At 39.6% G+C, this 26,529-nt stretch overlaps 1 protein-coding gene across 2 annotated transcripts in view; it reads right to left on the bottom strand.

Annotated features, from left to right (window-relative positions):
* Positions 1-1,448: 1,448 nt before the first annotated feature.
* The window catches only part of FLVCR2 (FLVCR choline and putative heme transporter 2), a 63,374-nt gene continuing 38,293 nt past the window's right edge, over positions 1,449-26,529 (bottom strand). Inside the window, exons 4-11 of one of the 2 annotated variants that reach the window (XM_058162403.1) lie at positions 19,901-19,968; positions 18,287-18,390; positions 15,483-15,593; positions 14,997-15,102; positions 14,440-14,551; positions 12,893-12,948; positions 9,560-9,654; positions 1,449-2,514 (exon numbers count right to left, since the gene is read on the bottom strand). In XM_058162403.1, coding sequence (XP_058018386.1) covers positions 9,574-9,654; positions 12,893-12,948; positions 14,440-14,551; positions 14,997-15,102; positions 15,483-15,593; positions 18,287-18,390; positions 19,901-19,968 — 638 coding nt within the window. In that variant the 3' untranslated portion in view covers positions 1,449-2,514; positions 9,560-9,573. The remainder of the gene's footprint in view (positions 2,515-9,559; positions 9,655-12,892; positions 12,949-14,439; positions 14,552-14,996; positions 15,103-15,482; positions 15,594-18,286; positions 18,391-19,900; positions 19,969-26,529) is intronic. The other variant, XM_058162404.1, reaches the window with a different exon arrangement.

Raw genomic sequence — 26,529 nt, 5'->3', positions numbered from 1 at the left:
AGGGTTGGGTTTGTTTGTGTTTTGCTGATGTTCTTTCTTCTTCTTTGAGTGCTTTTTACCATATGATTTAAATCAAGAGTCATTTCAGATTCCCAGATAAATGAAGCTCTTTCATCCCCCTGCTGTGGCTCCCTTTCAGCTGGCTGGCCCCCTGCCCCTTTCCCTCCCAGTCACTCCTCGCGTGGCCTGAGAAGGTAAGGGCAATGGTGGGGATGGAGACTTACTCCATATTCCAGAGCGGGAGGGAAGTGCCCCTGTACTTGCCTCTCATCTCACGGGGGCTTCTTCCGGTGTTTCTTGGTACTGCACACACCTCGGTCGCTCGGGAAGACATGCGACTTTCTCTCCACCCTGAGACAGTGGCCCAGCCCAGCTGCGGTCAATGCCCTGCATCGCTCCAGGAGGAGGATGGGATGCTATCTCCCCATTGTGAAGCGCGCTAAATTTAAATGTGCTGAACAAGGTACTGCAAGAGCAGCGAGCTGACCATGAAGGCGGCGAGAGCAAGTTTCAAGTCTAGAGCACTGGCCCAGCCTGGCTGCTGCTAACGCCGCTGCTCTTGTCACCTCCATGGCCTGCTTGCTATTCTCGCAGCACCTTGCACAGCATATTTAGATTTTACCCTCATAGCACTCCTACAAGGTAAATTAGGCCAACATAAATAAATCATCAGCTGAAATGCCAGCTGGCAGCCTGGAATTTCCCAATCCAAAGTAAACACTATTGAATTGATTTCTTCAGTCAGCAAATGCTTATGAATTTTATTTATTATTAGTCTTCTATGCTGCCTATATCACCAAGGCAACTCTAGGGGGCTTATACTCAATTGCAAAGCATTCTGTAAAACTGAAAAACTGCTAAAGAATGAATTATTTTGCATTTATTCTAGAGCAAGAAAACACTATTTGAGGATACTCTCATGTCACTTGACTTAAGAATCCCCACGATAATGCCACTTTATGGCTTCAAGTGTTTTCCAGGCTAAATGCTACACTTCTTAGCCCGAAAAGAAGAACTCTCACTCTGCCAAAGTCTCTTTGCACTAGTTATTATAGATAAATAATGTTCAGCAGAACCTCTGAACAAATAAAATGAACTAGGGACCCTCTTCAGATCACTGGAAGTTACTCTTCTTTTTTTGATTAGAAATGAAGCACCTTAAGCTAGGAATTCTTTATAAATTGTTCAGTCTTTGGAATGAGAATAGCTGTTAGGCCAACTCAGTCAGCCATTTCAAAGTTACAAAAATTTTCCCACAAAATTATGCAGCAATTTTTCTGACTTGGTCCAGCGGTGAATTTTAATTAAAACTAAGATGTTGCACTGTATGGTCTCCATGTTTTTTAATCTGATTTGTGGAATTTTCCCCCCTTGCAATAAAATAGAATTTTCGTGGTATTCTGTTTAGACTAGATTGGAAAAACTTTACTGTACTCTTTTACAGGCTATTTTTAAAAAAATCCTTAAAGCATCTCTTGTTTTGTACAATAGAGGCACTCAGTCATCTACAATTTAATTAACCTAGTTCCTCTTTCCTTGAAAGGGAAATGTAGCAATATAAAAGAAAAAATAAGCCACTGATTACACTTCTCCACCCCTCAAAGCTGATTAGTGGTTAATTTTCAATTAACCCTACATTATCTAGTACAACACTGAGAGAAAACATTTACAGATTTTAGAGGTTATGAGAAAAATACTGTGGAAGACTGTTATGAAAGCCATTTGGAGCCCTTGTTTAATTTTTACTTCTGCAGCTTGTGGCCTTTCAATGTCACACTACTGAAGAGCAATAATGTTGGGGTAAAAAGATAGTCTATTTCTTAAATATGGTTTAGAAATCAGTTACCCAATCGTATTTCTAAAGTGCCACCTTATTTTAAAAAAATCTCCATTTTAAAATACTGAACAGCTAATTATCTGTTGGACTGGGCTCACAAAAATAGTCTACAATACAAATAGGTACTCTGAAGAAAAGAAAGCTAAGCCATTTTTGCTTTTGTTTTGATTGATAGTGAATTTCCTCATTCACAAATCAACGGTTGCATTTCCATTAGGGCTGCTCACAGAGCAAGTGCTTCTGGTTCTCCCTAAGGAGCAAGGATCTTCTTTTAGATCCACTTCACACCCAAATCTGCAAGTCCACAGGCACACAAAAGGATGAACAGATGAGCACTCTTAGTTCACACTGAATATGATAGAAGCAACACTGGATCCAGTCATGCAGTTTATAAGTGCCAAGGCAAGTCAACTGCTCTCTTCCATTTTCTTCCACTAAACAGGACAGAAAACTTCGTCTGTTGAGAATAATTTAAAATCTTGCATTTTCATTAGCAACATTATTCTGTAGACTGTTTCCTGGTCAAACCATATGTAATGGAAGTCTAGATGGTAGAGAGACAAACATAAGGCAGTAGTGGCAGGAATAGCAATATCTTTTCAGCCGCTTACAGCCTTTAATGATTTGATTCTTCAAATAGCAGTGCAGTGTTGATCTGAGGCAACTCCCACTGATTTCTGGAATCAAAGAGAAAATGCACAATTAGAGAAACCAGAGGGTGTAGCAAACAAGAAATTTGTTGGCATGTTGAATTAAGGCTACCATACCATTTACCATATAGCAGTGATGGCGAATCTTTTAGAGACCAAGTGCCCAAACTGCAACCCCAAACCCACTTATTTATCGCAAAGTGCCAACACAGCAATTTAACCTGAATAATGAGGTTTTACTACCTAAAATAATGATAAACAAGGCAGAGTTCAGCCAATTGTTCTAAGAAAAACGTGATGGATGAACTTTTATGCCCCTTCATTTTCTTTCTGCTTTTGAAATATTACATTTAGGAACAATAAAAAAGAAAAACTTTTGTAATATCATTTCTCTCTTTCCTTCCCTCTCTCTCTTTCCCCCTCTCTCTTTCTTTATCTCTCTCTTCCCTCCCTCTCCCTCTCTTTCCCTCACTCTCCCTCCCCGCCCCATAAGAGAAACGCGATGGAGCTGGGCTGGGGCGATGGCGCACGTGCCCACAGAGAGGGCTCTGAGTGCTACCTCTGGCACATGTGCCATAGGTTCGCCACCACTGCCATATAGATTTAATCAATAATTCCGCTGAAGTTATTTATTTAAAAACATTTATATGGCCACCCACTCACTCTCAGTCATGAAAAATCTTATTCTTTCAAATAAGAATGCTATTTTGCTGCCTGCACCTCTAGTTAAAGAAATGCAAAATACTTGGTGAGATTTATAGAGACAAGAGCAATCCAGGTTTAGTTAAGCAGAAATCCAAAATATATATCCCGCGTTTCACGAATTGGGACAATATAACTGCATTTCTCTGTCACGCTAAGGGTGGAATTCGGCAGCTTTGCTTGAATAGCTGCAGAAAAACTCCTGCCATCTTAAAAACCTCAAACTTAAAATGCTACCACTTTCCAGCTTTCCAACCACATTCTAGCTCACCACCCTGCTACAATTTTGCTAACTTGATGTGAGTTTAAAACCACATTGATACTCTTTGCTTCTATTATAATTTAAAGTGGAGTACTCATTTTGCTGAGTACGTATATCCCAGGCCTTCTGAATCTTTGAGATCAAAGAACAGTCTAAATAATACTCACTTTTATTCATGAAAAGTAGCAGTTATTAGCCACTGATCTATGGTGCTGGCATGCAGTACTATTTAGACAATATTTTATTGTTCCTAGAAACAAATACATAAAGGGATTCTTTTTCTTTTCCCTATGAAAAAGCAAGCTTTAGGGCAGGAAAAATGAAATAACTATTACTTTACCAAAAAAAATCATTTTCAAAACAGAAAATATTATTATCTACAACTAGAACCCTAGGAGAACATTAAGTCAAGATTTTATTTTTAAAAAGCTTTACATTTTCACTTTAAGTGAGGATTGCACCCTGAGACAGTAGCCATATTCATAAGCTTTATTTTGTAAAAAAAAGGGGAGAAAAGCAGCACTAAAAATAACGCTGATGGTGTCCTCAATTTCACTGTTCCCTGTTCTACAACAGAAGAAATACAACTTTGAAGATACGTGAGGGTTCAAGTTTCAACTACTCACCAATCAAAAGTGAGCTTGAAAGCTGAATGTATATAAATAAAGCTAGCATTCTCCATCACCAGCCCCACCTTCTGGCTAACTACTTTGAAATTCAATCCAATATTAGCAATTGCTTACATCTTAAATTTATTCCCCTTGCTGTAAGGAACTGCTACTTGAGATTGGTGAGCAAGAAAAATGAATACAGATATGGACCAAGGAAAGCAAATTATGAAAAAAAGGAAATATACAGTTTAACCAAATTAACATGCCCAGAGCACAGAAAGTCCGAAGTATTAAGCAGAATAAGGAAAATCTCTTTGAGGAAAGAATTAAAATGCTTTGTGAGCTGCAGTAGTTTTAAAAAACACCAATCCAGGGGCTGACATATATGAAAGATTTAATAATTCCTTCCTAGACAGAAAGACTACATAGCCTTTAGTCTTTGTTTAAAACTACATTGGGAGCCAAATCCATTCCTAAGGTCTCATTTTGAATGAATCTCATTTGCATTGAATATCCATTAGCTGAAGGCTTTTCTGAAATTTCTTGGTAAAATTAGGATGAAAAGACATCTATAAATTTAATGCCTGTAAAAACAACAACTCTTGAGGACTTCCGGTTTGGCACCGTAGGTGATGGCGGTGATCTTTACGATCACCAACCTCTGGATTATGTGGAATCGCTAGGACAGCTTAAATCTGCTGTCCAGCGGTTCGGAAAACCCCCTCTTCGGGAGAAGGAGAAGGTGGTGAGCTGAGGGCAGAGGTTGAATTTCCTAAAGCCCCTGAGAAAAAGGGGTTTGAAGGGTTAAGTTCCTCCAGTAACCAAGTGCTCCAGATCCGAGATTCTTCTGCTTTGGCGGAACCAATCACCACGACCAAACGCCGAGATTTATTTTGGACAATAAAGGATTATACCGGACAGAACGAAAGTGGGAGAACTTTATGCAAGTAGCCAAGCCGATTCCCCGATACTTTGTAACAAGCTTGAAAACAGTAAAAAAATGGAGGCGAATTGTTAACAAGTTAACGAGTGGAAAGCGAAAGTGATACTTTCAGCGTTTGTCTGCAGTTGGTAATTTGCATGTTACTTGCTACTTTACTCTTTAACTCTTTGCTGCCTGCTGATAGAATCTAGGGGAGATTTTTAAATACTGCTTTAAAAGACTGTGTTTCTTAGAGGTTAAGAAGATTTAAAGTGAATATTAAGTTGGAAATAAATAAATAAATAATTTTATAGAAGATGGCAGCCAAACAATTAAAGTCTACTGTAACAAAGAGCTCTGGAACTTTATCAGCTGGTGCCTCTCCAGCTCATACAGCAGAGACTAGAACATTGAATTTAGAGGCGTTACAAGAGAACTTAAAAGGCTTTATAGAAGAAAAATTTAAAGTAATAACTGATGAGATGTCTGAAATGAAAGAGCAGATATCAGAAATTCAAGTGGGAAATAAAGAAGTTAAAGAAGGATTTGTAATGGCAGTACAAAGTTTGGCAACGAATGTGATTTTATTGGAAGAGGAGGTTGAAGAAATTAAGCGACATAATTTAAAATTAGAAAATAAAATGGATGAATTTCAAAGTAAAATGGAAAAACAGAGGATGAAATAGTTTTGATACAATATAGAAATATGGAATTTGCTCTTAGAATTCGAGGTTTGAAAGAAAATAAGGAAGAGAATTTAAGGAAATTTTTCTGAAGTATTTGCTGAGATATTAGCAGCTCGTCCAGCAGATGTGGCTTATCAAATTGATAAAATATATCGTGTGAATTCTTGGATAGCAAGGCAAAAAAGTTGCCAAGGGATGTTGTTATTTATTTTACAAACAGAACAGTGAGAAATCAGATTTTGCAAGCTTCATATAAGGGGAGAAGATTCAGATTGCTGGTCAAGATATTTTGATATTAAAGGAAATTCCACCAAAATGTTAAGGGCTAGGAAGGAATTTGCCTTCCTGGTGAATGAACTTAAAAACATCAGATTGAATATAGATGGGATATTCCAACTGGTATAATAGTATATTATGCAGGGAAAGTACATCGTTTCAATACGCTTGGAAAAGCAAGAGAATTTTATGTTGAGGTATTAAAAGTTGGAAGTCTTCCCCATTGGAAGCTAGAAGAAGGAGGCTAAAGTGAAGGAAAGAGAAGTGAAGCAGGTACAAGAACAGATTGTGATGGAAGAAGATTTATTACAAGTGTTGGAAATACCTACGACGGGTTTAGATTCAAAAGAACAAAGGCTGACAAGAGCTGCTGCTAAACGCAAGGAACAAGAGATGAAGGCACAACAACAACTGGCAACTACTACAACGGAAACAGTGGGAGGAGCAAGGCCTAAAGTAAAATGTGATCTGCGGCTGGTGTTCCAAAAGTTTCCTTCGGCCGATAATGGCAATTAAACTATTATCTTGGAATGTTAATGGCCTGAATTCACCGCAGAAGAGAAGGAAAGTATTTCATTATTGGAAACAATTTAAAAATGACATTACCTGTTTACAAGAAACACATATTAGATCTTGCTAAATGTTGGAGATGCGATTGTGAAGATGCTACTTATTACCATTTGGATTAAAGTATGGTGGATCATGCAGAATATTTTGAAAAAGAAGATTAAGTTTACTCTGCAGTTCTTTCTACTAGGAATAATTATGGACTATACAGCTATAGAGACTAAATTGATTTTGAACTTAATAACAGTCACAAGACTTTTGATTGCTCAGTATTGGAAGAAAGAAGAATTACCTACAATCGAAGAATGGACACTCAAAGTATCAAATCTGGCAGAGATGACAAAAATCTCCGCTTACTTGAAAGACTATACCAGGGGTGTCCAAACTACGGCCCGCGGGCCAACTGCGGCCCGCGGGTCAGTTTTTATTGGCCCGCAGCAAATTCTCGGTGGACAGTGGGGTGCGGCCCCCGTCCTGGCCCCCAAGGAAGCCGCCGCTCGCCCGGTTGCAGATGCGGAGTGGCTCCGCTGAGGCGATCCCCGCCCACCCGGGGCTGCGGGCCGGCCATTCCGCCACTGGGCTGTAGGGGGCGCCCAGGACGCCCATGGCTCCAGCCCGGCCCACCAGACAGAGGAAGAGGCGGGCGGGCGGCGACGCCCATCGTCCCCACGCGGGGCTGCAGCCCCGGAAGCCAGGCGGGCGAGGCGCTCTGCTTCCCAGCCCCGCGCGGGATCCTCTCAGGGCGCGGCGCTCTGCACGCTCAGGGGCGCTTACTTGTCGCGGATGATGGTCTGCAGCTCCCGGATCTGGTCGTTCATGGGCAGGAGTTTGAGCTGGGCGCCGCCGATCCCGGCCAGTCGTGGCGCTGGCGTTGCCGGCGTGGCCGTGGCCTCCTCGGCGCCCGTCGCCCGCACAGCAGCCGTTCCGCCAGCGCAGGCACGCCGGCTGCCGTCGGCGCTGCTGCTGCTGTCCGGGCTCAGGCTGTCACCGCTGCCCGGGCCGGGTCGGCGGCGCAGCTGCCGAGGCCCGCCGCCGCCGCCGGCATCCCGCCTCTGCCCCGCCAGGCCCACCACGCGCGGTCGCGGCAGGCATCGCCCATGCGCCGCCGGCAGCGCGCCGCGGCGCCCGCCACACGCTCCGCTTTACCTCAGCCGCGGGCCCGTGTGCCGGCCCGTGACGCGCCGAGCTCGCCCGCTCCCATTGGCCGCGCGCGCGCTCCGCTGCCGCGCCACCACTCGGCGTTCGAGGAGGGGCGGTGCCCGCCCACTCGCCCCTAGTTAGCCCGTCCCTTTCTGGCCTGGGTGGGAGCCGCGTGGCACACCTGAGTGGCTGCGAGGAAGCGGTGCGGGCCTCGCCTGGGCCTCCCCGGAGTCCCTCCATTGGCTGCTGTGTCTCCCTCAGTGGGAAGAGAGTTCGCGACGGACAGCGGAAAATCCCCAGTAAATACATGCTGGTTGCCAAAAGCTTGACTTTTGATGTAACTGGGGATGCTGCGAAGGTCATAAATGCAAAGACTGGTGGTAAGTCACTTTTTTCAGTGCTGTTGTATTGGTCGCTAAATGAGTGGTTGCAAGCCGAGGATTACTGGTAGCCGCTGTCAGTATTTAGGTCTCTATGTATTTAGGTTTCTATGCCCATAGCCACATCCACTCAGTCACATGAGGAGTTAGCCACGCCCACCAGTCACATGACCACCAAGCCACACCCCAAAATAAGCCACGCCCACAGAACTGGTACAAAAAAATCCCCCCCCCCCCCCGTGGCCCGGGCCTTTGCTTATTTTTCTGTATTTGGCCCTCACTCAAAAAACTTTGGACACCCCTGGACTATACACTAGAAAAATATATTTTAGAATGGAAAATGTGGATTGATTATATTTAAAATAAGTATCAGATAAAAAAAATATCGAATAGCATATGAGTAAATTTAGGAAATATTTTGTATTAGATATATTTTTGAAGGAGAGGGGAATTGAGAGTGTGACTAAGTGTGGTGTGGCTAGATATTATAATTTAGAAATTATTTTGGATTATGATTGTTAGTTTTGATACCCTGCATTTTGTTCTGGGAAGTGGGGGTGGGGGGTGGGGGGTAAGGGGAGGGAATTGGGGGTTTGGTAGAGATGGAGTGATGGTTAATGTACAGGGATTATTGAAGAAATATAATTAATGTAGGGTCGGGTCTGCATAGTTACCATTTTAGAACGGTGAGGAGGGAGAAAAGAGAGAGTAGGAGGTAGGAAAGAGGAGAAGAGGAAGGAAGAGGGATAGTAGAGGGAGAAGGAAGGTGTAGGGTGGAGGGAGGAGCGGATGTAGATAAGAGAAGGAGAGGAAGGTTTGGAAAGTAAAAGAAGGTAGAAGAGGGAAGAGTGTTAAAAAGGGTGGTGGTGACTGGGCAAGCCCGACTAATTGTATATAACTGTACATTGGATGAATTATTTGATATGATTGTAAAAATAAAACTTTTTATTAAAAAAAAAAAAAACAACTCTTGTCTTTTAAATATACTTCAGTGCTTCAAGAATCATGTGATTTACAGCAGCTCTACATTTTTGCAAACAAGATATACGGGTAATGAATTTTTAGGGTAGAGCTAAGAAAAATGAATTTTAATATACTATAAATGAAGAAAAGTTAATTCCAGAAAAAAATTATTAGGAGAAAAATGTTTCAGGATATATATCCATATCCTTCTTTTCTTCCTGCCATTTGTTCATTCGTTTATTGCCTTTAGCAAATTTATATAGTCACCCGCCTTACAGAATCGATGATTCTGGGTGATATACAAAAGAACTGAAAGCAGATAATAATCTAAAAAACACTCAGATGTGGATAAAAACTTTAAAAACATTTTTAAAACCACCACAATGTTTATTCTACCAGTTCTTGTGAACAGGTAGTATGATTTTTCACAGAATGTACCTTAACCATTACACTTTTAGTGCCGTTTCCTCATAATAGTTCTAGACCTAGAATCTGTCACTGGATTGGTGCTACTGCAGCTTCACATAAGCAGTTGGCTAAGTAGGTTAATATGATTCTCCTACCTTTGGTTTGTGAATTACTGAGCAAGGATGGGAAATGATGGGGATAAGGTACAAAATCCATAATTCATTATCTGACTGTTACTGCTTTGGAGTCTCTGCAAAATAGCCAAATGTCACATTCCCATGAAGGGGTAGTACAGAACAAAAAAATGGTACTGCAGAGAGCCCCAGCTATCATTTCATAACCAAATAAGAATGGAAGTAAAACGCACCTCAGCCTCAGGATGGATCATCGAATATACAGTATTGTTTGGCTTTCCATGCCTACTTTTTCAAAGGCAGCAGCAACCTTTTGAGCCTGGGAGGCCTCTCCATATGAGAAGTATTTCATATGGAGAGATTTCATTCTCCCTAGAACTGTGCTAAATGCTCATATATTGAACCTTCAATATGAAAATTAAACTTTCAAATTGAACAAAACAAATCCTCTGCAAAGCACACGTATGTTTTTCATTTTTTCATGTGACTTGTTCTTACATATTTTCCATCATTGTTTTTGAAATGATATCCTAAACATAGGTGAGAGCTCTGTGCACCACATGGCTGACCTTGCCTAAGGTAAGCCTTCTCAGAGCCTAACAACACACATTCACTTATGCTCCTGTCATGGAACATGGCTATTTTCTGTAGTGCCCTGACTGCCACCAGAGAAATTAAGAAATACTATTTTCTGTTCTTTTTTTAAAAATACATTGATTTAGAGAGAATAATTAAATATCCATGTTTACTCCCTCTCTCATGTCAAATATGACAGACCAAGTTAGAACAGATTAGCCTCCAACAATTCCCAATCTGTTTTGCAATGAAACTAAAGCAACTCTTGCTCCAATATTATCTAGTTTTAGCTTTTCATTCAAGATACTAACTCCTCTTGTTGTCTTAACATAGCCAGTGTGTCACCATGCTAACCAAATTGTGAGGACATTAAAAGGTTAAGGTTCCCCTTGCACATATGTGCTAGTCATTCCTGACTCTAGGGGGTAGTGCTCATCTCTGTTTCAAAGCTGAAGAGCCAGCGCTGTCCGAAGATGTCTCCATGTGGCCAGCATGACTAAATGCCAAAGGAGCATGGAACGCTGTTACCTTCCCAAGTGGTCCCTATTTTTCTATTTGCATTTTTTACGCTCTTTCAAACTGCTATGTTGGCAGAAGCTGGGACAAGTAGCTCACCGTGTTATGTAGCACCAGGGATTCAAACCGCTGAATTGCCAACCTTTCGATCGACAAGCTCAGCATCTTAGCCACTGAGCCACTTGTGATGTATGACATTACGTAAGGTAAACAATGCTGTGATAATACCATTTAAGGTGATCAAAGCAAATTCAGAATGAGAGCTGTATGTCCGCACACATTATCCTCAATCTAAACAGGTGTAATAAAATAGCAAAGATCTGAATGGGCATGGATCGAAGCACTTAGACCACAGCTGCAAAATAACCTGGTGAATTGTAGAATGATAATGGTGTTCTGTGTACAATTTCATCCACATGAAGAGACTTCATCTTTAAAAAATTTTCCAACGGTCAGCAAAATTAGTAATGAAGAGTACTGCATTGTTTCTCTTCAGTCCTATTTTTAGCTCTTTGAATCATATTAACAGTTTAAATGACAGTTGGTCATTAGACCCAGAATGGAAGAAGAAGAAAAAATTGAAGCATGCCACTCACTAACTAAACAAATTTAAGGATGTTTCCACGTAGTGCAAATGTTTTTAATGTATAGGTGCCTCCCTTCATTCGCAGGATTTTACAGGAGATCCAGGTATTTCTGTTTTCTATTTGTAACGCACTTGGTTTTCCATTACTCTTTTTTTTTTCATACAGAAAATCCACCGAAGAGAAAAAGCAGGCACCATACAGTGCCTTATGACTGATAATACTTGCAGTCCTCATATCATCCTAAACTGAACTAGCAATAGTCGAGTTTAAGCAAGTCCTTCTTGTTTCCTCATTATCACTGGAGAACCAAGCAGTTAACTGACAACATACAAAGTACTTTTTTTGCCAATTAGTGAGAAGACCCTATTTCACAAATAGCTACAATTTTTTTCTTAATAAATATTCTTGAAAGAGCATTCCTTCATCCCTATAAAGGCAATATGGCTTTCCTAACTAAGGAACTTTTTTTATCATTTTTTCAAAAAATATAAATTCACATTATCCAAAGGTCTTTTACTCCCAAAGATATTCTTTTTTTTGTGAGGAAAGAAAACAATATATAACCAGCCATGATTTATACCATGACTTCATGAATGATGAATCAATATCTTCTCAGAAACATCTGGGCTACTATTGCCGTAGGAAATTTGGATTATAGATGTTTTTCTTACTGACTATTATGATTGAGAAATCCAGGCATAATAAGTTTCTTGCTTAAGTCACTGAAGTGTGAGTTTAGCATCCAATTTCATATCCTAGCGACAGAGGCTTTGCCCAATTTATGCCTCTCTTTTCTCCATCCTTGTCTCCACATTAATCTGGCATCATTTGTTTGAATATTTATTACTTGCTTTTTAGTTTTTATAGTCCTTCCAACCAGTCCCTTTCTCTTTTTTGCCTTTTCTCAATTGTATCTTCATGTCTATTAAAAACTGGGGTAATTCTTATTTAATTTAGGACTATACTTCTACAAAAAAGGTGTGTACATACATACACACGCAAACACACACACACATAGTCAGAGAGAGAGGGGGGCATTGTATTATTTCCTTTTGGGATAGCAATATTATGTAAAGTGCAAAAAGGAGTAAGAAATACTAAGCCAAAGAAATTAAAGCATGAAAAATAAAAATAAAAGGCAATAAATCTAAAGTATACCAATATCATTCACTATACTTGTCCATATTCTCTATCTGCGCCCACCATTCTTACCCCATTACATCCATATCAGCTTCATACACTTTTTCCTCTAAAAATGTCACCTCTTTCTGAGAATCTTAAGAATGCCTTCCAATTGCAGCTTTCTCAGTCTACCATTCACTTGACCCATTCATCCTTCATACATATATATTTCATATATTTGTTACATGAAATATGTATCACTATTCAAGCTATGGATGCATGCATGCCTCACACTGAAAAATTATCTGCATTTTGCGTGGGCCTTGTAGCTGGACAGTAGGAAAAATGAGCATAGGCTATGCTCTGCTATCTTAAAGAAAACTGAGCCCACTCAACTTCAGAATCCATACTTGGAACATTCAAGCCATCTGAAATACTTCCTCAAGCAATATACTTCCTGTACTCCTGAGATACCCTAATTACTCATTGTGAAAACAGCAATATCACTGGAGACAATAGACATAAATTACAGATTATATTTTATTTTACTTACAGCCTGTTCATTATCCAGATTGGCCTGTTGTCTTCGGAGATCAGGTTTGATGAAAGCTGAAGCATAATAGAAAGACAATTTGAACTTAATAACTCAATCGGTAGGACACAGAATAGATGCATAGGACGCTAAGGAAGTATGTAGAAAAAAATAACTCATACTGATCAACATGATGGAGAAATAAATAATGATTCTAACTTCTTTACAAAAGTTCTAACTTTGGTCCCTAAGAATATGCAGGTAACACAAAACACTGAATCAAAATAAAAATATAAAAAAGGCATTTAAGTCAGTTAAAAATACCCTGCTGTTGGAGACTAAAACATAGAAAACAACAAGTGTAAAAATGTTGGGTGCTAACTAGGGACACATTCAGTCTAATATCTGAACCACTTCTGGTTCGAAGGAATGTCTTCTAGAAAATTACAGATCACTTCTCTAGCAGTTGAATCAGTGTGCTTCAGAGTTGGAGCAGAATTGCTAGATTTCGCACATAGTGACTCCATTCCTGGACAGGTTTGAGAATATGGCTGCCACAACCAAAATACCTAGTTTATACACCACAAAAAGGCACAGGAGCAAGTTCAAGCAGGAGGAGGTGAACATATAAGCTTTACACATACTACTTAAAGAATTTGTCCATAGTAAACTAGCACTTTGAATTGCGGTTAGGAAAAAAGTGGGAACATTGCAAAAGTAAATAATATGCTCTACATTTGCACTAAAGCTTCCCTTCGCACATATGTGCTAGTCGTTCCTGACTCTAGGGGGCGATGCTCATCTCCGTTTCAAAGCCGAAGAGGCAGCGGTGTCCGAAGACGTCTCCGTGGTCATGTGGCCAGCATGACTAAAATGTCAAAGGCACACGGAATGCTGTTACCTTCCCACCAAAGGTGGTCCCTGTTTTTCTACTTGCATTTTTTACGTGCTTTCGAACTGCTAGGTTGGCAGAAGCTGGGACAAGTAATGGGAGCCCACCCCGTTACGTGGCACTAGGGATTCAAACCGCTGAACTGCCAACCTTTCGATTGACAAGCTCAGCGTCCTACTCTATCAGCTATATTTTACACCACTTTAAGTTTCCATCTACTCTTCAAGGGCAACTTCAAATAGAGTGTAATTACTGTAATTCAATGCGACAGTGACCAAAGTAGAGGACAGTTGCCAAATCTCCTACAGCAATCCCTTCTTAAACAGGAGTTCTTTTAATCCTCAAAAGCCCTTATATGACCATGAGTGGATAAAGCATTACAACATACTTCACTTAGCCTTTTGGCTGGTGATTTCTTCAGAAAGGGATTTCAATTAGAATCCTTGTGGGCAATAGGTTTTTAACAGGGCCATGTTTTCAATTAAGCAACAACAGAAGGGATATCAACTTTATTCCTGACCTCTAATTGTAAATCCGTCAAATTTTGGCAGAGGCCTATTTCTTCTAAAGACACTAGCAGTTCACTATTAAGGTAGTTGCTGACCATGTTAAGTTTAAAAGCAAAAGTTCCGCTCTGCAGAAATAAGTAACAAAAACATTTGAAGAGTATAGTTACCCGTAATAATAGCACCAATGAACAGGAAGATGCAAAGGAAGATATTCCCAGCTTTAGTCCCAAAGTGATCAATGATCTGTCCTTGGCTAATGGTGAAAATTATTCCAAAAACCTAGCACAAGATAAAAAAGATATTAAAGAAGAACTGAACAAGATACAGTTGTTCACCAGTTCTAAGATCTTTTGTCTATCTCTGACGTTCTCAACAGTAATAAAAAAACCACCATCAACTCACTATCTCAGCCCACATAACTACTAGTGTCTGACTATAAATGAGGTCAGAATTGTTAGAACACTTCATATTTTGACAACTTACAGAATTGTATTTTGTAAAATGCATCACATGTATTTAACTCTATTACTGTAAAAGGAAGAGAAGTATAATTTTTGTCATCTTCAAACTTGTTTGGAAAGCAGTAGTAGTTAATTTTAGGGAGACTATGCTGGATAACAGAACATGATGGAATGTTTTGATTTATCAACAGGTGGTGCTATATTCCTGCAGAATAGCAAAGGCGGACTTAGAAATGTCTCTTTGCTAAGTTTCTCGAACTAACCTGTGCAGAAACATTAAGAAGGCCTGACGATGTTCCTTCAGATTCTGGATATGTTAACTCTGCTGCAAATTCAAAGCCCAGAGGTAGGTAACCCGTCATGAAAAAGCTGTCAGGATAGATATAGGAAACACTTCAGTTTCAGCACTTATGCAATGTCATGCCCTTGGTGTTTTAAAGAGACAATGCTACTCCAAGTTCATTTTTCTCAGATCTCAAAAGCCTAATCCCACTTGCTTCCCATCAATACTTTGTCTCACAGGGTCAGGAGAATTATACTTCCTAGAATACTCATTTAACAGAAACAAGAAAATCTGCAATGGCTACCATATACATCTCATTGTTTTCCTTGGGAAGAGGAAGGAGATAATTAGCAGCTTTGCTTTTTTCCTTACACACTGCAGAGCAACTGGAGACTATCTCAATGGCACAGAAAGTAGCAAAACACTTTCACAGGGAAAAGTAACCCAAAGGGAGAAGTGAACTTACCCCAGTACACCAGCTGTTATAAAGACCACCCAGATATGACCTAGCTCCAGGGTAAAAGTATAGACAACCAGACCCACAAATGACATGATGTAAACAACCAGAGTTGTCTGTCTGTAACAAACAAAAGCACTTTCAGAATTTATTCAAATTTATCACCCCCAATCCCAGAACAATGTAATCATTGTTCTAACTTTACAATAAACACACACAGACAAATACACACACACACATTTTGCAGATTTATATGCCATCCTAATGGCTAATAATGCCATTAATTCTGGACCTCTTTTTTATCTATTTTCTATTATCATTTAATGAAAGTCTAACCTGACTAAAATTAAATAGCAAAATCAAATTAGACTTGACAGTGCTAGATAATTTCTTCATTCTTTATAAATATAGTATTGTATCAGAATTGAACTTCCATCATGTTCCTTGTTCTACCTGGCCTTATTTTTGTAGCCTTTGCATTAAATTCTAAATAAATAGGAAGCTGACATGCTGTAAAGCAAAATACCAGCTACCAGCATTCTTTTTATTTACAAGAATCGTGTGGACATAATTTCTACAGGCATTCTTAGTAAATAAAATGGTGGATGGATTTAATCTTGCATTTTTTTATGCATGCACACTCAGACAAAGTGAAAAGCAGAAAGGCTAACAATACTCTCACAACTCTGTCATTTGGAAAATGGGACTTTTTACATGCATTATGTTAGTTGATTGATCTCAACAAGTCTTTCCAGAATGCACGATCCCATTGCGAACCGGTAGTAAAGGTAAGCAAAACCCATCCCTGCTACTGAGGCATTAAGGAAAGCAAGTTTTGCCCTGTTTCTTTGTCTTTCCTTGAAATTTCTTATATTTCTGTAAACTTCCGGATTCTCTTCAACAAAGCAATATTTCCTATTCTCTTGCAGTGATCTCACTGTAATTACACTCTTGTTGATATTAATCAGTTAACTTTTACATCACAGTTGGTGACCTTGCCTGATGTCAAAGAAGCAAAGCAGATATTTCAATGGGAATCCACTGAGAAATTCTAATTGTAAATTTGAAGCTGAAAAAATGTCCCAGGAAAATGCAGTAATATAAGTGCTTGCATATTAATAAAAATAAAACAAGGATTTGTCCACATAGTCATCAGAAATCAAGCTGGTCCACTGTTTACATTCTGGTTTCAGTCAATTTTGAACAAATTTTCATTTAAGGACAAGTACACAATTTATAAGGTCAAATAAAGAGCCACCTTAGGCAGGAAGCATACATAGTTCAATTATTAAAAGTTCTTCTCAGACTGCTGGGGAAGGAATGGCAGACTGAGGATTTTACTTTTAGCTGTGGGAGAAATGAATAGGCTCCCTGGAACACTCCAAATCAGGGGTCTCCAACCTTGGCAACTTTAAGATTTGTGGACTTCAACTCCCAGAGTTCTTCAGCCAGCTTTGCTGGGTGAGGAACTCTATGAGTTGAAGTCCACAAGTTTTAAAGTTGCCAAGGTTGGAGATCCTTGCTCCAGATCACCCAAATGCTCCCTGTGAGGAGTCTATAAAACAGTGGTCTCCTGTGGGCTTTAGAGCTCTAGGTGCCAGGAGACTCCAAACTACAGTTCAGAGGCTTTCAAAAAGACTCTGAATTTGCCCACTTCCCCTCTTAATCTACTTTACATTGTGATTTTCCTTCAACCTTTAAAGATTTTAAAATACTTATAAGTTTTGTTTAGTTTACTTTTTGGTCATTGCACCTTGTTTATTTATTGCCATTGCCCCTCGAACAATAAAGAAAGCTTCCTGTAGTTTATTTAAAATCCCATTAACAATATATGAAGATTTTGAGTTTAAATATAAAAACTGTCTCCCTGGAATGTGCCAGATCAGGAGTCCCCAATCCTCAGGCTGTAGACTGGTACCAGACTGTGGCCTGTTAGGAACTGGGCCGTGCAAGTGGCAGGTGAACGAGAGAAATTTCATTTCTATATGCACAGGATCTAGGTCAGTGATGTGAACGTTTTTGGGACCAAGTGCCCAAACCAGAATGCGTGTGCATGTGTGTGCATATGCGTGCGCTGAAGCACTGGAAACCCAAAGAACCGCTGGTCGGCACATGCATTCCTGTTTTTTGGCCGTGTTTTTGTCCAAAAACGGTCCGAAAAATTGGCCAGAAAACGGCCCAAAAACAGCCCAAAAAATCAGAAGAGCAGCTGGTGATGGCGTGCATGCCCACAGAGAGGGCTCTGTGTGCCACCTGTGGCACGCGTGTCATAGGTTCACCATTACGGATCTAAGTTTTATGCAAGACCATCCCTCCCTGGTCTGTAGGAAAATTGTCTTCCATAAAATTAGTCCCTGGTTCCAGAAAGGTTGGGAAGCTTACTTGTTTAAAGATTTTATATATATCATTATTATACAGTATATACATTATATAGTTACTTGTTTAAAGATGGTGTAAAAACAACTGCTTTAAACTTTATAGAGAAAATAATTCAAAAGTTCATTATATCATTGGTAAGGATTTTGAATGAAAAAAAATTGCGTCTTAAGCCAAGATTTTAGGTACCCGTTTTATTTAATGCCTTCTCAAAGAAAAAAGGGATTGAAAATTTGGGCTCCACTCACTCTGGTGTTATCACTATATCAATAGCCCCATCTCCCACAGCCCTCAAATTGAGTGGCAAAAAATTAAAGTGTAGCCCCAGATCAGAACATTTTCTGACTCTTGCACTATACCCCTGATCTACTCACTGAAAAAGCCTATCTCTTCTCCAAAGAAACAGAGAGGGGAAAGAGGTACAATAAAGCACTTACTTGTATGTTTTGGTCCTGTCCAACCAGATGCCAGAAATCAAAGCTCCAAACATGCCAGCCACTATAATGGTAAGACCAATTCGACCAGCATTTAGATTTTCTCCCTGGAGCAAAACATGTATGCATACATCATCAGGGTTGTTTTTTTACTTCATGAAAAACAGAAGTGGAAAGAGTCAGGATAAAATTGCCACAGTGCTACAATATAGTACAGCTTTTCCCAGCTTGAACACTCTTCAGATACGTTCAACTCTCAAAGTTCTCAGTAAAGTTCCGCCTGGCTAGAAAATTCTAAAAGGCCCAAGTCTATACATCGGGTAGAATGTTAGAGCAAGTTCTTTGGGACCTGAACCACATCCCAAGCACAACATTAACATACTCGTAGTCTAGTTATGGTGTTCAAACCTAATGTGTTTTATAAAATTGTTAAGCAGATTAAATAAGTGGGGGGGGAAATAGCACAGCCTGTGAAATGTGGCAGTTTCATAAATTTTGATTTAACAGATTTCAGCTGAACTGGTTATCTATCTATATACACTATACATTCCTGGATATGTGTAAAATCCCATCTACCATTCTATGCATGTCTAAAATGATAAAATGAACAAAATCAGTACATTCCTATTTTACACATGCACAATAATAAAATGCAAAATATGCATTTGTAAAATCTATTACTGGATTAACAGACATTCCACTTAAATTAACACTACTTTACATTAGTCCATTAAATCAGGGTTTTCTTGTGTACAAGTGAGTTTTCTTTGCCTCCCCCTTGTGACTTCAAATTTAGTTCTTGCTTTTTTTCCAAGGACAAAATATCTAACATTAGAATGTGAAATCAAAATCAAAAAGAGAGAATCTGGCTGGCCAAAAGATAACAGTAGAAATGAGAAGGTTTAAATATTGCCTGCTAATGCTCTTTCTCTTGCTAGGCTTTAAAAACAGTATCTGCAGTTTTCACTTAAGGTTTAAAGAGAATCTTGTTCTAATCTAATCAGAATCCAAATTACCGTATATACTCGAGTATAAGCCGAGTTTTTCAGCACGTTTTTTGTGCTGAAAAACGTCCCCTCGGCTTATACTCGAGTATATACGGCTTATACTCGAGTTTTTTTTTTTCTTCTTTTTTTCACATTATACCGGATGGTGCAAACTTGGCGGGCTTTTGCATTAGCGCGGGGAAGCCCTGCCGGTGCAGTGAGAGGGCGGGGCGGGGGAGCCGCCAGCCTTCTCGGCTGAGGGAGGGAGGCTTTCCCTGACCGGTAGCTGCCTCATTTCCCTCCCTCGGCTTATACTCGAGTCCCCAGTTTACCCCAGTTTTTTGGGGTAAAATTGGGGACCTCGGCTTATACTCGGATCGGCTTATATTCGAGTATATACGGTAGCTTTAAAATCACTTCCCTTCCGTTTCAGATGGCATAGTTGAGACAGAGATTCATATAAAGAAACTTCTGTCACATTAGTTAAATATCAGATTGATGCAGGGGAAGGAAGGAAGGAAGGAAGGAACGAAGGAACGAAGGAAGGAAGGAAGGAAGACACTTCCACCCAAAGTGCTACTATTTTCAGTGTCAAATCAGAATGATGATATCTCAACAGAGAATTACTTACTGGATAATGCAGCATTACCATGCGATTTAGCAAAGTTGAGAGGGCATAGAAGCAACCTGTGTTTAAGCCTGAAAGATACAGAAATATTGAATTTACATCATGCTTTGAATTTTGCTATATTTTGCAGCTTAAGGAATGAACACAGAACTTACATATTCAAATTTAAAAAATATTATTCGCCCCAAAGAAACTTGTGAATTTGTTTCAGTGTTGTGATTTTGGCATTTACTGGAAGCTTGATGCATACATATGGTTTGCATCATCACTTCTATAACATTGGTGCTCGTCTTCAGGAATGTATGCACATACAAACTGTCCAGTAATTGTGGACTTGTTTTTTATGAAAAACAAAAAGCAATAGTAATATTCAAGCACATGAATGGAATGGCGATTAGGAAACATCGATTTGGGAAATCATTATCTCATTAAACAGAAACAAGAATCCCAGAGTGGGAGAAAAATAAAAACCAAACAAGAAGATCATGAATCAAAGATTGCAAAATGGACTTCAATGCTATTTCACACTATGTCTTACATGAAATGGCATGAATAACTACATACAGATTTATGCTCCATGTACACTGAACACTTCAAGTTCAGTTGCATTTTTATTGCAGCAAAAACATTTCATGTTCATACATTTTACTGATAAGACTAAGTTGAACTTTCAAATACACAGATGAATCCAAAGAACTTACCTCACCCAAGTCCTGTTCTCATCCTACGCTAAATAAATAAATAACCTCACCCAAGCTAGCACAACAGGGTCAAAAAGCAGATGCTAGTCACTGACCTCATCTGTTATCTGATTCCATATGCCTTAGCTAAGCACAATTGTAAACTAATGTTGGAATAAAGCTTCGGTAGGCCCAAATTTGTTCTGCAAATATCTATTGTCCACCAATAGACCCATTTTGTATGTGTGGAAAAAGGAGTGTCATGATGGTTGAGCATATCAGCACTGGAAAATATCCTATTGTTATGCTCATATTTCTGGCGGATATTATGTGACTTTCGTGCAATGCAACTCAATTTTTAAAATGGGGGGGGGGTGTTTTTTGCTTGTATTTGTTATTATTATTCTTTAAAGGAAATGGTATTAGGAAAATGAAGGTAAGGGCAATACAGCAGCCAAGGGAAAGAAGAAGAGAAATTTGGGCTATTGATGTACACACATTTAATATAATATTAATATAACAACAGAGTTAGAAGGGACCTTGGAGGCCTTCTAGTCCAACCCCCTGCCCAGGCAGAAAACCCTACACCATCTCAGTCAGATGGTTATCCAACATTTTCTTAAAAATTTCCAGTGTTGGAGCATTCACAACTTCTGCAGGCAAGTCGTTCCACTTATTAATTGTTCTAACTGTCAGGAAATTTCTCCTTAATTCTAAGTTGCTTCTTTCCTTGATCAGTTTCCACCCATTGCTTCTTGTTCTACCCTCAGGTGCTTTGGAGAACAGCCCGGCTCCCTCTTCTTTGTGGCAATATCTTTGTGAGATATTGGAACACTGCTATCATGTCTCCCCTAGTCCTTCTTTTTATTAAACTAGGCATACCGAGTTCCTGCAACCGTTCTTCATATGTTTTATCCTCCAGTCCCCTAATCATCTTTGTTGGTCTTCTCTGCACTCTTTCTAGAGTCTCAGCATCTTTTTTACATCGTGGCGACCAAAACTGGATGCAATATTCCAAGTGTGGCCTTACCAAGGCATTATAAAGTGGCACTAACACTTCACGTGATCTTGATTCTATCCCTCTGTTTATGCAGCCCAGAACTGTGTTGGTTTTTTTAGCAGCTGCTGCACACTGCTGGCTCATATCTAAATGGTTATCCACTAGGACTCCAAGATCCCTCTCACAGGTACTATTATTGAGCAAGGTATCACATATCCAGTACCTGTGCATTTTGGTTTTTTTGCCTAAATGTAGAACCTTACTTTTTTTATTGTTGAATTTCATTTTGTTAGATAGCTCCCAGTGTTCAAGTCTGCCAAGATCTTTCTGTAACTTGCGCCTATCTTTTGGCTATTCCTGCCAGCTTGGTGTCATCTGAAAATTTGATGAGTTCCCCATCTATCCCCTCGTCCAAGTCATTGATGAAGATGTTGAAGAGTACTGGGCCTAAAACAGAACCTTGGGGTACTCCACTGCATACTTCCCTCCTGAGAATAAATTGTTTAAGTATGCAAAGTGTTATGTTGAGAGACTTTGATCCAATGCATCATTTCCTGAGAGTAAGGCCTTTTGAATTAAAGATTTGTCTCTGAAAAATGCAGGCAAACCTTTCAGAAGGGCAACAGGAACATTTTACTTTGTACCCACGTATAAATGGCATTCTTTCAAAATAAGATTCAATATTCAAAATGAAAAGACGAGTTGATACTTTTCATACAAGGGAAGAAAACTGACCAAGTATAAATAATTTCAAATGTAATGTCAATATTGTAGATCTCTTCTTTTCCTTAATTCCCACTTACTGACTCACTGATTTCAAGGAAACAATAACAATGGAAGAAAAAGAAAGGTAGAGTGAATACAGCTAAATTCACTCATAATGTTATCCATAACCTTGTTTCTCTGTTTTTGGCTTAGCAAATTGTGCAAGTAAACTGTGAGCATGTTATGTGAATTCAGAAACAATTGCAGTTCAGGCAGCAAACATTTGCAACTTGTATGCTGTGTGAAGGAGATCAAAGGATACAATAGAAAAGTGAAGTATTGCCCTGGGGCCCTTTGGAATTCTGAAAGGCCAGGGATATTTGAAGTTTCAATAAAAGAATATATGTATAGCCCAGGGTGGAATTGTGGAGTCCTTGGAACTCTCTGAGCTTGGTTGTTTGCTTACAGGCATTTTATTACTCAACTAGGTAACATCAGTGCAGAAAATAAAGTTGTCAGTAAATGTGGGACTTTCAACTCTTGGTAGAATGAGATTCCCAGTAGATGTCAAAATAACTGAAATCTTCCATTTATCACCCCTGCATGCCTGTCTGAAGACAGATCCTGATACAGAAAAACCTCCTCCGTGTCTTCTCCCTGCCCTTTAAATCTATAATAAATTCTCATGATGGAATTATGTGTTTCTCTTTTTCTTCTTACCCAAACACTTCCAACATGATTTCCATCCTCCAATTCCTAAATTTCTGTAAGTTTCTTTTACATACAGCCAACAGCCTACTCTTGTCCTGCATTGGCTCCATTTTGAATAAACTGTAGTCTTCCAGTTTTATATGCCAATCATGAATATCATTCTTGACAAATGTATCTTGTCCTTTTATGTACACTGAGAGCATATGCACTAAAGACAAATTCCTTGTGTGTCCAATCACACTTGGCCAATAAAGAATTCTATCTATCTATCTATCTATCTATCTATCTATCTATCTATCTATCTATCTATCTATCCATCCATCCATCCATCCATCCATCCATCCATCCATCTATCATTCCCCCAAATCCAGTGATGCTCAGAAAGTAATATTTGTCTTCCTGAATTATGAATACTAGTTCTCTCCATTTGTTTCTCATACTTTGCGTATTGGTATAGAAATGTATAGGGTATTGAGTGTATTACCTACTGATCTATTATAGTTTCTTCCAAATCTCGAAGTCCCTACCCTGCTCTTCTGCTTCTCCTTTTATGTTCTGCTTTCTAAACCCCAGCCCTTGGCTTCATATTTGGTTCTGGGTTTTTGCCACCCTCTTTCTTTTGTTGCAGTTTAATGGTCTCCTGATGAGACTAGCAAAGTGTCTGGCAAACATTTTCTTCCCAGTCTTTATAAGATATAGCCTATTTCTTTTCAGAAGTCCTTCATAAAGATAGCTAATCCATTGTCATAGAATCTAAATCATTTTCAGCAATGCTTTCTATAGAGTCAACTGCTAACTCCTGGAATCCTACTTTATTTTCCACTGTGGCCTTCAGTTAGAATTGATAAGTTACTTTATTTTCATTATATTTTCATTAACCAAGGCCTCATCTTCTCTGAAAATCTTTTCAAGGTCTCGTTTGACTGTGCCTTCTGTCTCATATGACTCAAGAAGGAAAGGATAGGGTCAGGGGGGTGGAATATTTTTGGTAACTTTCCTGTCACATCCAGGATATAGAAACTTAAAAGACAACACTGATACATTCACAATTTTATATCAGTCAGCACATAGCTCTTGAGTTCCTTTCAGCACAGAGCTATCTACCAAGCAGCTCATGGTTTCTTCAGTCTATTATGGTCCAAATGTTATTCTACTATGTTCCATATCAAGTTTTGTTCAGGTGATTATGGATCAGGCTCTAGAGCAGGCCTGTCAAACTGGCAGCCCATGGCCAGATATGTCATGTGCAGGTCACACCCACCCCAGCTCCACAAAGGCAAAAAATGTCACGATATGTCATGATCCGGCCCGTGATGTGATCGAGTTTGTCACCCATGCTCTAGAGGTACCAGTGAGGGGTCTTGTGCTTTCTGAGCTTGGTTGCTTTGTTGCAGATGTTTCATTACCCACACTAAGTAACCTCATCATCAATATAGTAAGGAGTGAAGTTTGCTCTCAATTTATATTCTAGTAGCTTGCCCTGTCAGTGTCGGTAAGTGTGGTTTTAGAGGTTCAGTGAACCCCCAAATGCCACCCCTGGCTGGCCACACCCATCCCACCACTCCTAGGAGTCTCCATGCGGCCCATTCATCATTCCAGGTAAGTGCAGGGGCCGCTTAGAGGGTCTGGGAGGACAAAAAGCGGGCTTAATGGAGGTTCCAGCCTCTGGAGGTTCCAGCCTCTGGAGGGGCTCCGGACCCGGGGGAAGCAGTTTTCGCCCTCCTGGAAGCTCAGGGAAAGCCTCCGGAGCCTGAGGAGGGTGAAAAACACCCACCCACCCCGTTGTGGTGCAGGCAGCCGACTAGGCCATGTCCACCAACACCATGCCCACCCAGCAATGGGGCAGCAAACCCATTGCTAAAGGATCTGAAGCCCACCTTTGGGTGTTCTCTTTATTTATCTACTCTCCTGGGATTCAGGTGCCCTGCCAAAAATCATATTTTTCCTTAAGCACTGCAATATAGAAATTCTTTATTCACCTCCCACTTTCTTTTCCAATAATCAGATGTAATTTGGGTCATCTTCAGGCAAGAAAACAACCACTTCATACCACAACCACTTTGCAGGCCACAAGATTTCTGTCATTGCCCATGTTATTTAACCCTTCCTCCAACCAAATTCCCCAGCCAAACTCCAATGCAAATTTCTAATAACTTCCTAGCTGTAAACTCTCAGAAACTGCCTCTGGGAGAGGACTGGCTGAGACTGGAAGAATTAGAGAATTAAAGAATTATTATAAGAGCAAAAAAGGATCTAATCCAAACCTCTGCAATATTAAGACAGCCAATTAACCCATTTTCAAAAGGCGGCTCTCAATCTTTCTTAAAAACTTCTACAGATGGACTCTGATATAGATCAATAGAGGAGAATGTTATATGGAACTAACCATCAAGCTTTTTTTCCTTCTATTTAAACAAAATCTAGCTGTTTGCTACGTAAGCCCATTAGTTCTGGTTTTAGTTTCTGTGGAAAATAGTTCCTGAACAACTTCTCTATGATACACTGATAAATTTGAACACAGATGCCATGCTTCTCCTAGGCCTTCTTTCCTCCAAGCCAAACATCTCAAATCTTTTTGTCCTTCTCTGAATCTCTCTTCTAACATGTCAATATTCTTCTAGAAATATAGTGCACAGAACTGCACACAATACTCCAGCTGTGGTCTCACCCGTGCAAAGTAGAGGAGAATAAAGATAAAATTCTTGTTCTAGCAGCTGCCTCATGGGGTTGGCTGAAATTCAGTTTGTTATCAATGATCTCAAGTAATTCCTTCTTAGATCTTAACAAGAATCCTCATTTTATATGTGTAGCCTATATTTTTCCTTCCTACATGTAATATCTTCCATTTTTTCCTCTTGAAGGACACTTTGTTCTTCTCAAACCAATCTTCCAGCTTATCCAGATTAGTTTGCAATTTTGTTCCATCTTCCTGGGTGTTAGCCATTTCTCCCAATTTTGAATCAGCTACACATTTCTTAATTATAAACTTTGTTACATGTTTTTTCATGTGCTTTCAGTTTCAGTTCAGTATTCATTCAGCATTAGCAGCCTATTTTTTACTTGCAAATAAAGTAAAAAGTTTTCTTTGGCGGTGAGAAAATGTTTCTCTGAATCTGATGGACTTTTCCCAGGTTACTGCCCTTACATCTAAGGATTTACTTAAAACTACATCAGTATCATTCCTAATAGTGGGTTTTGCTGTGTTTCATTTTCCTAATATAATCAGAAAGAAACAAATGTATTAATAGAAATACAGCCCAAACATCCCCAAGGCACAGTACAATAGATTGGATTCCTAAAGAGAACCCCCATTTAAAACTGCTCACAATTCAGATTTATTACCTAACTTTTATCAGTGAATTAATGACTATGGCTACAGCAATTGTTTCCTAATGTTTATACCAGAAATCATGATCAATCCTTATTTGCTATTCTTTAAAAATATAGCTTGCTCTTTATGCCAAATAAAATAATGGTATCATCTCATTGAGCTAGTATGGTATAATGGTTAAGGCATTAGGCTAGAAACTGGGAGA

Source organism: Ahaetulla prasina, chromosome 1 (assembly GCF_028640845.1).
Source record: "Ahaetulla prasina isolate Xishuangbanna chromosome 1, ASM2864084v1, whole genome shotgun sequence".
NCBI lineage: Eukaryota > Metazoa > Chordata > Lepidosauria > Squamata > Colubridae > Ahaetulla > Ahaetulla prasina.
Note: the sequence above shows the minus strand (reverse complement) of the source record. Positions and strands in the feature narration are given on the sequence as shown.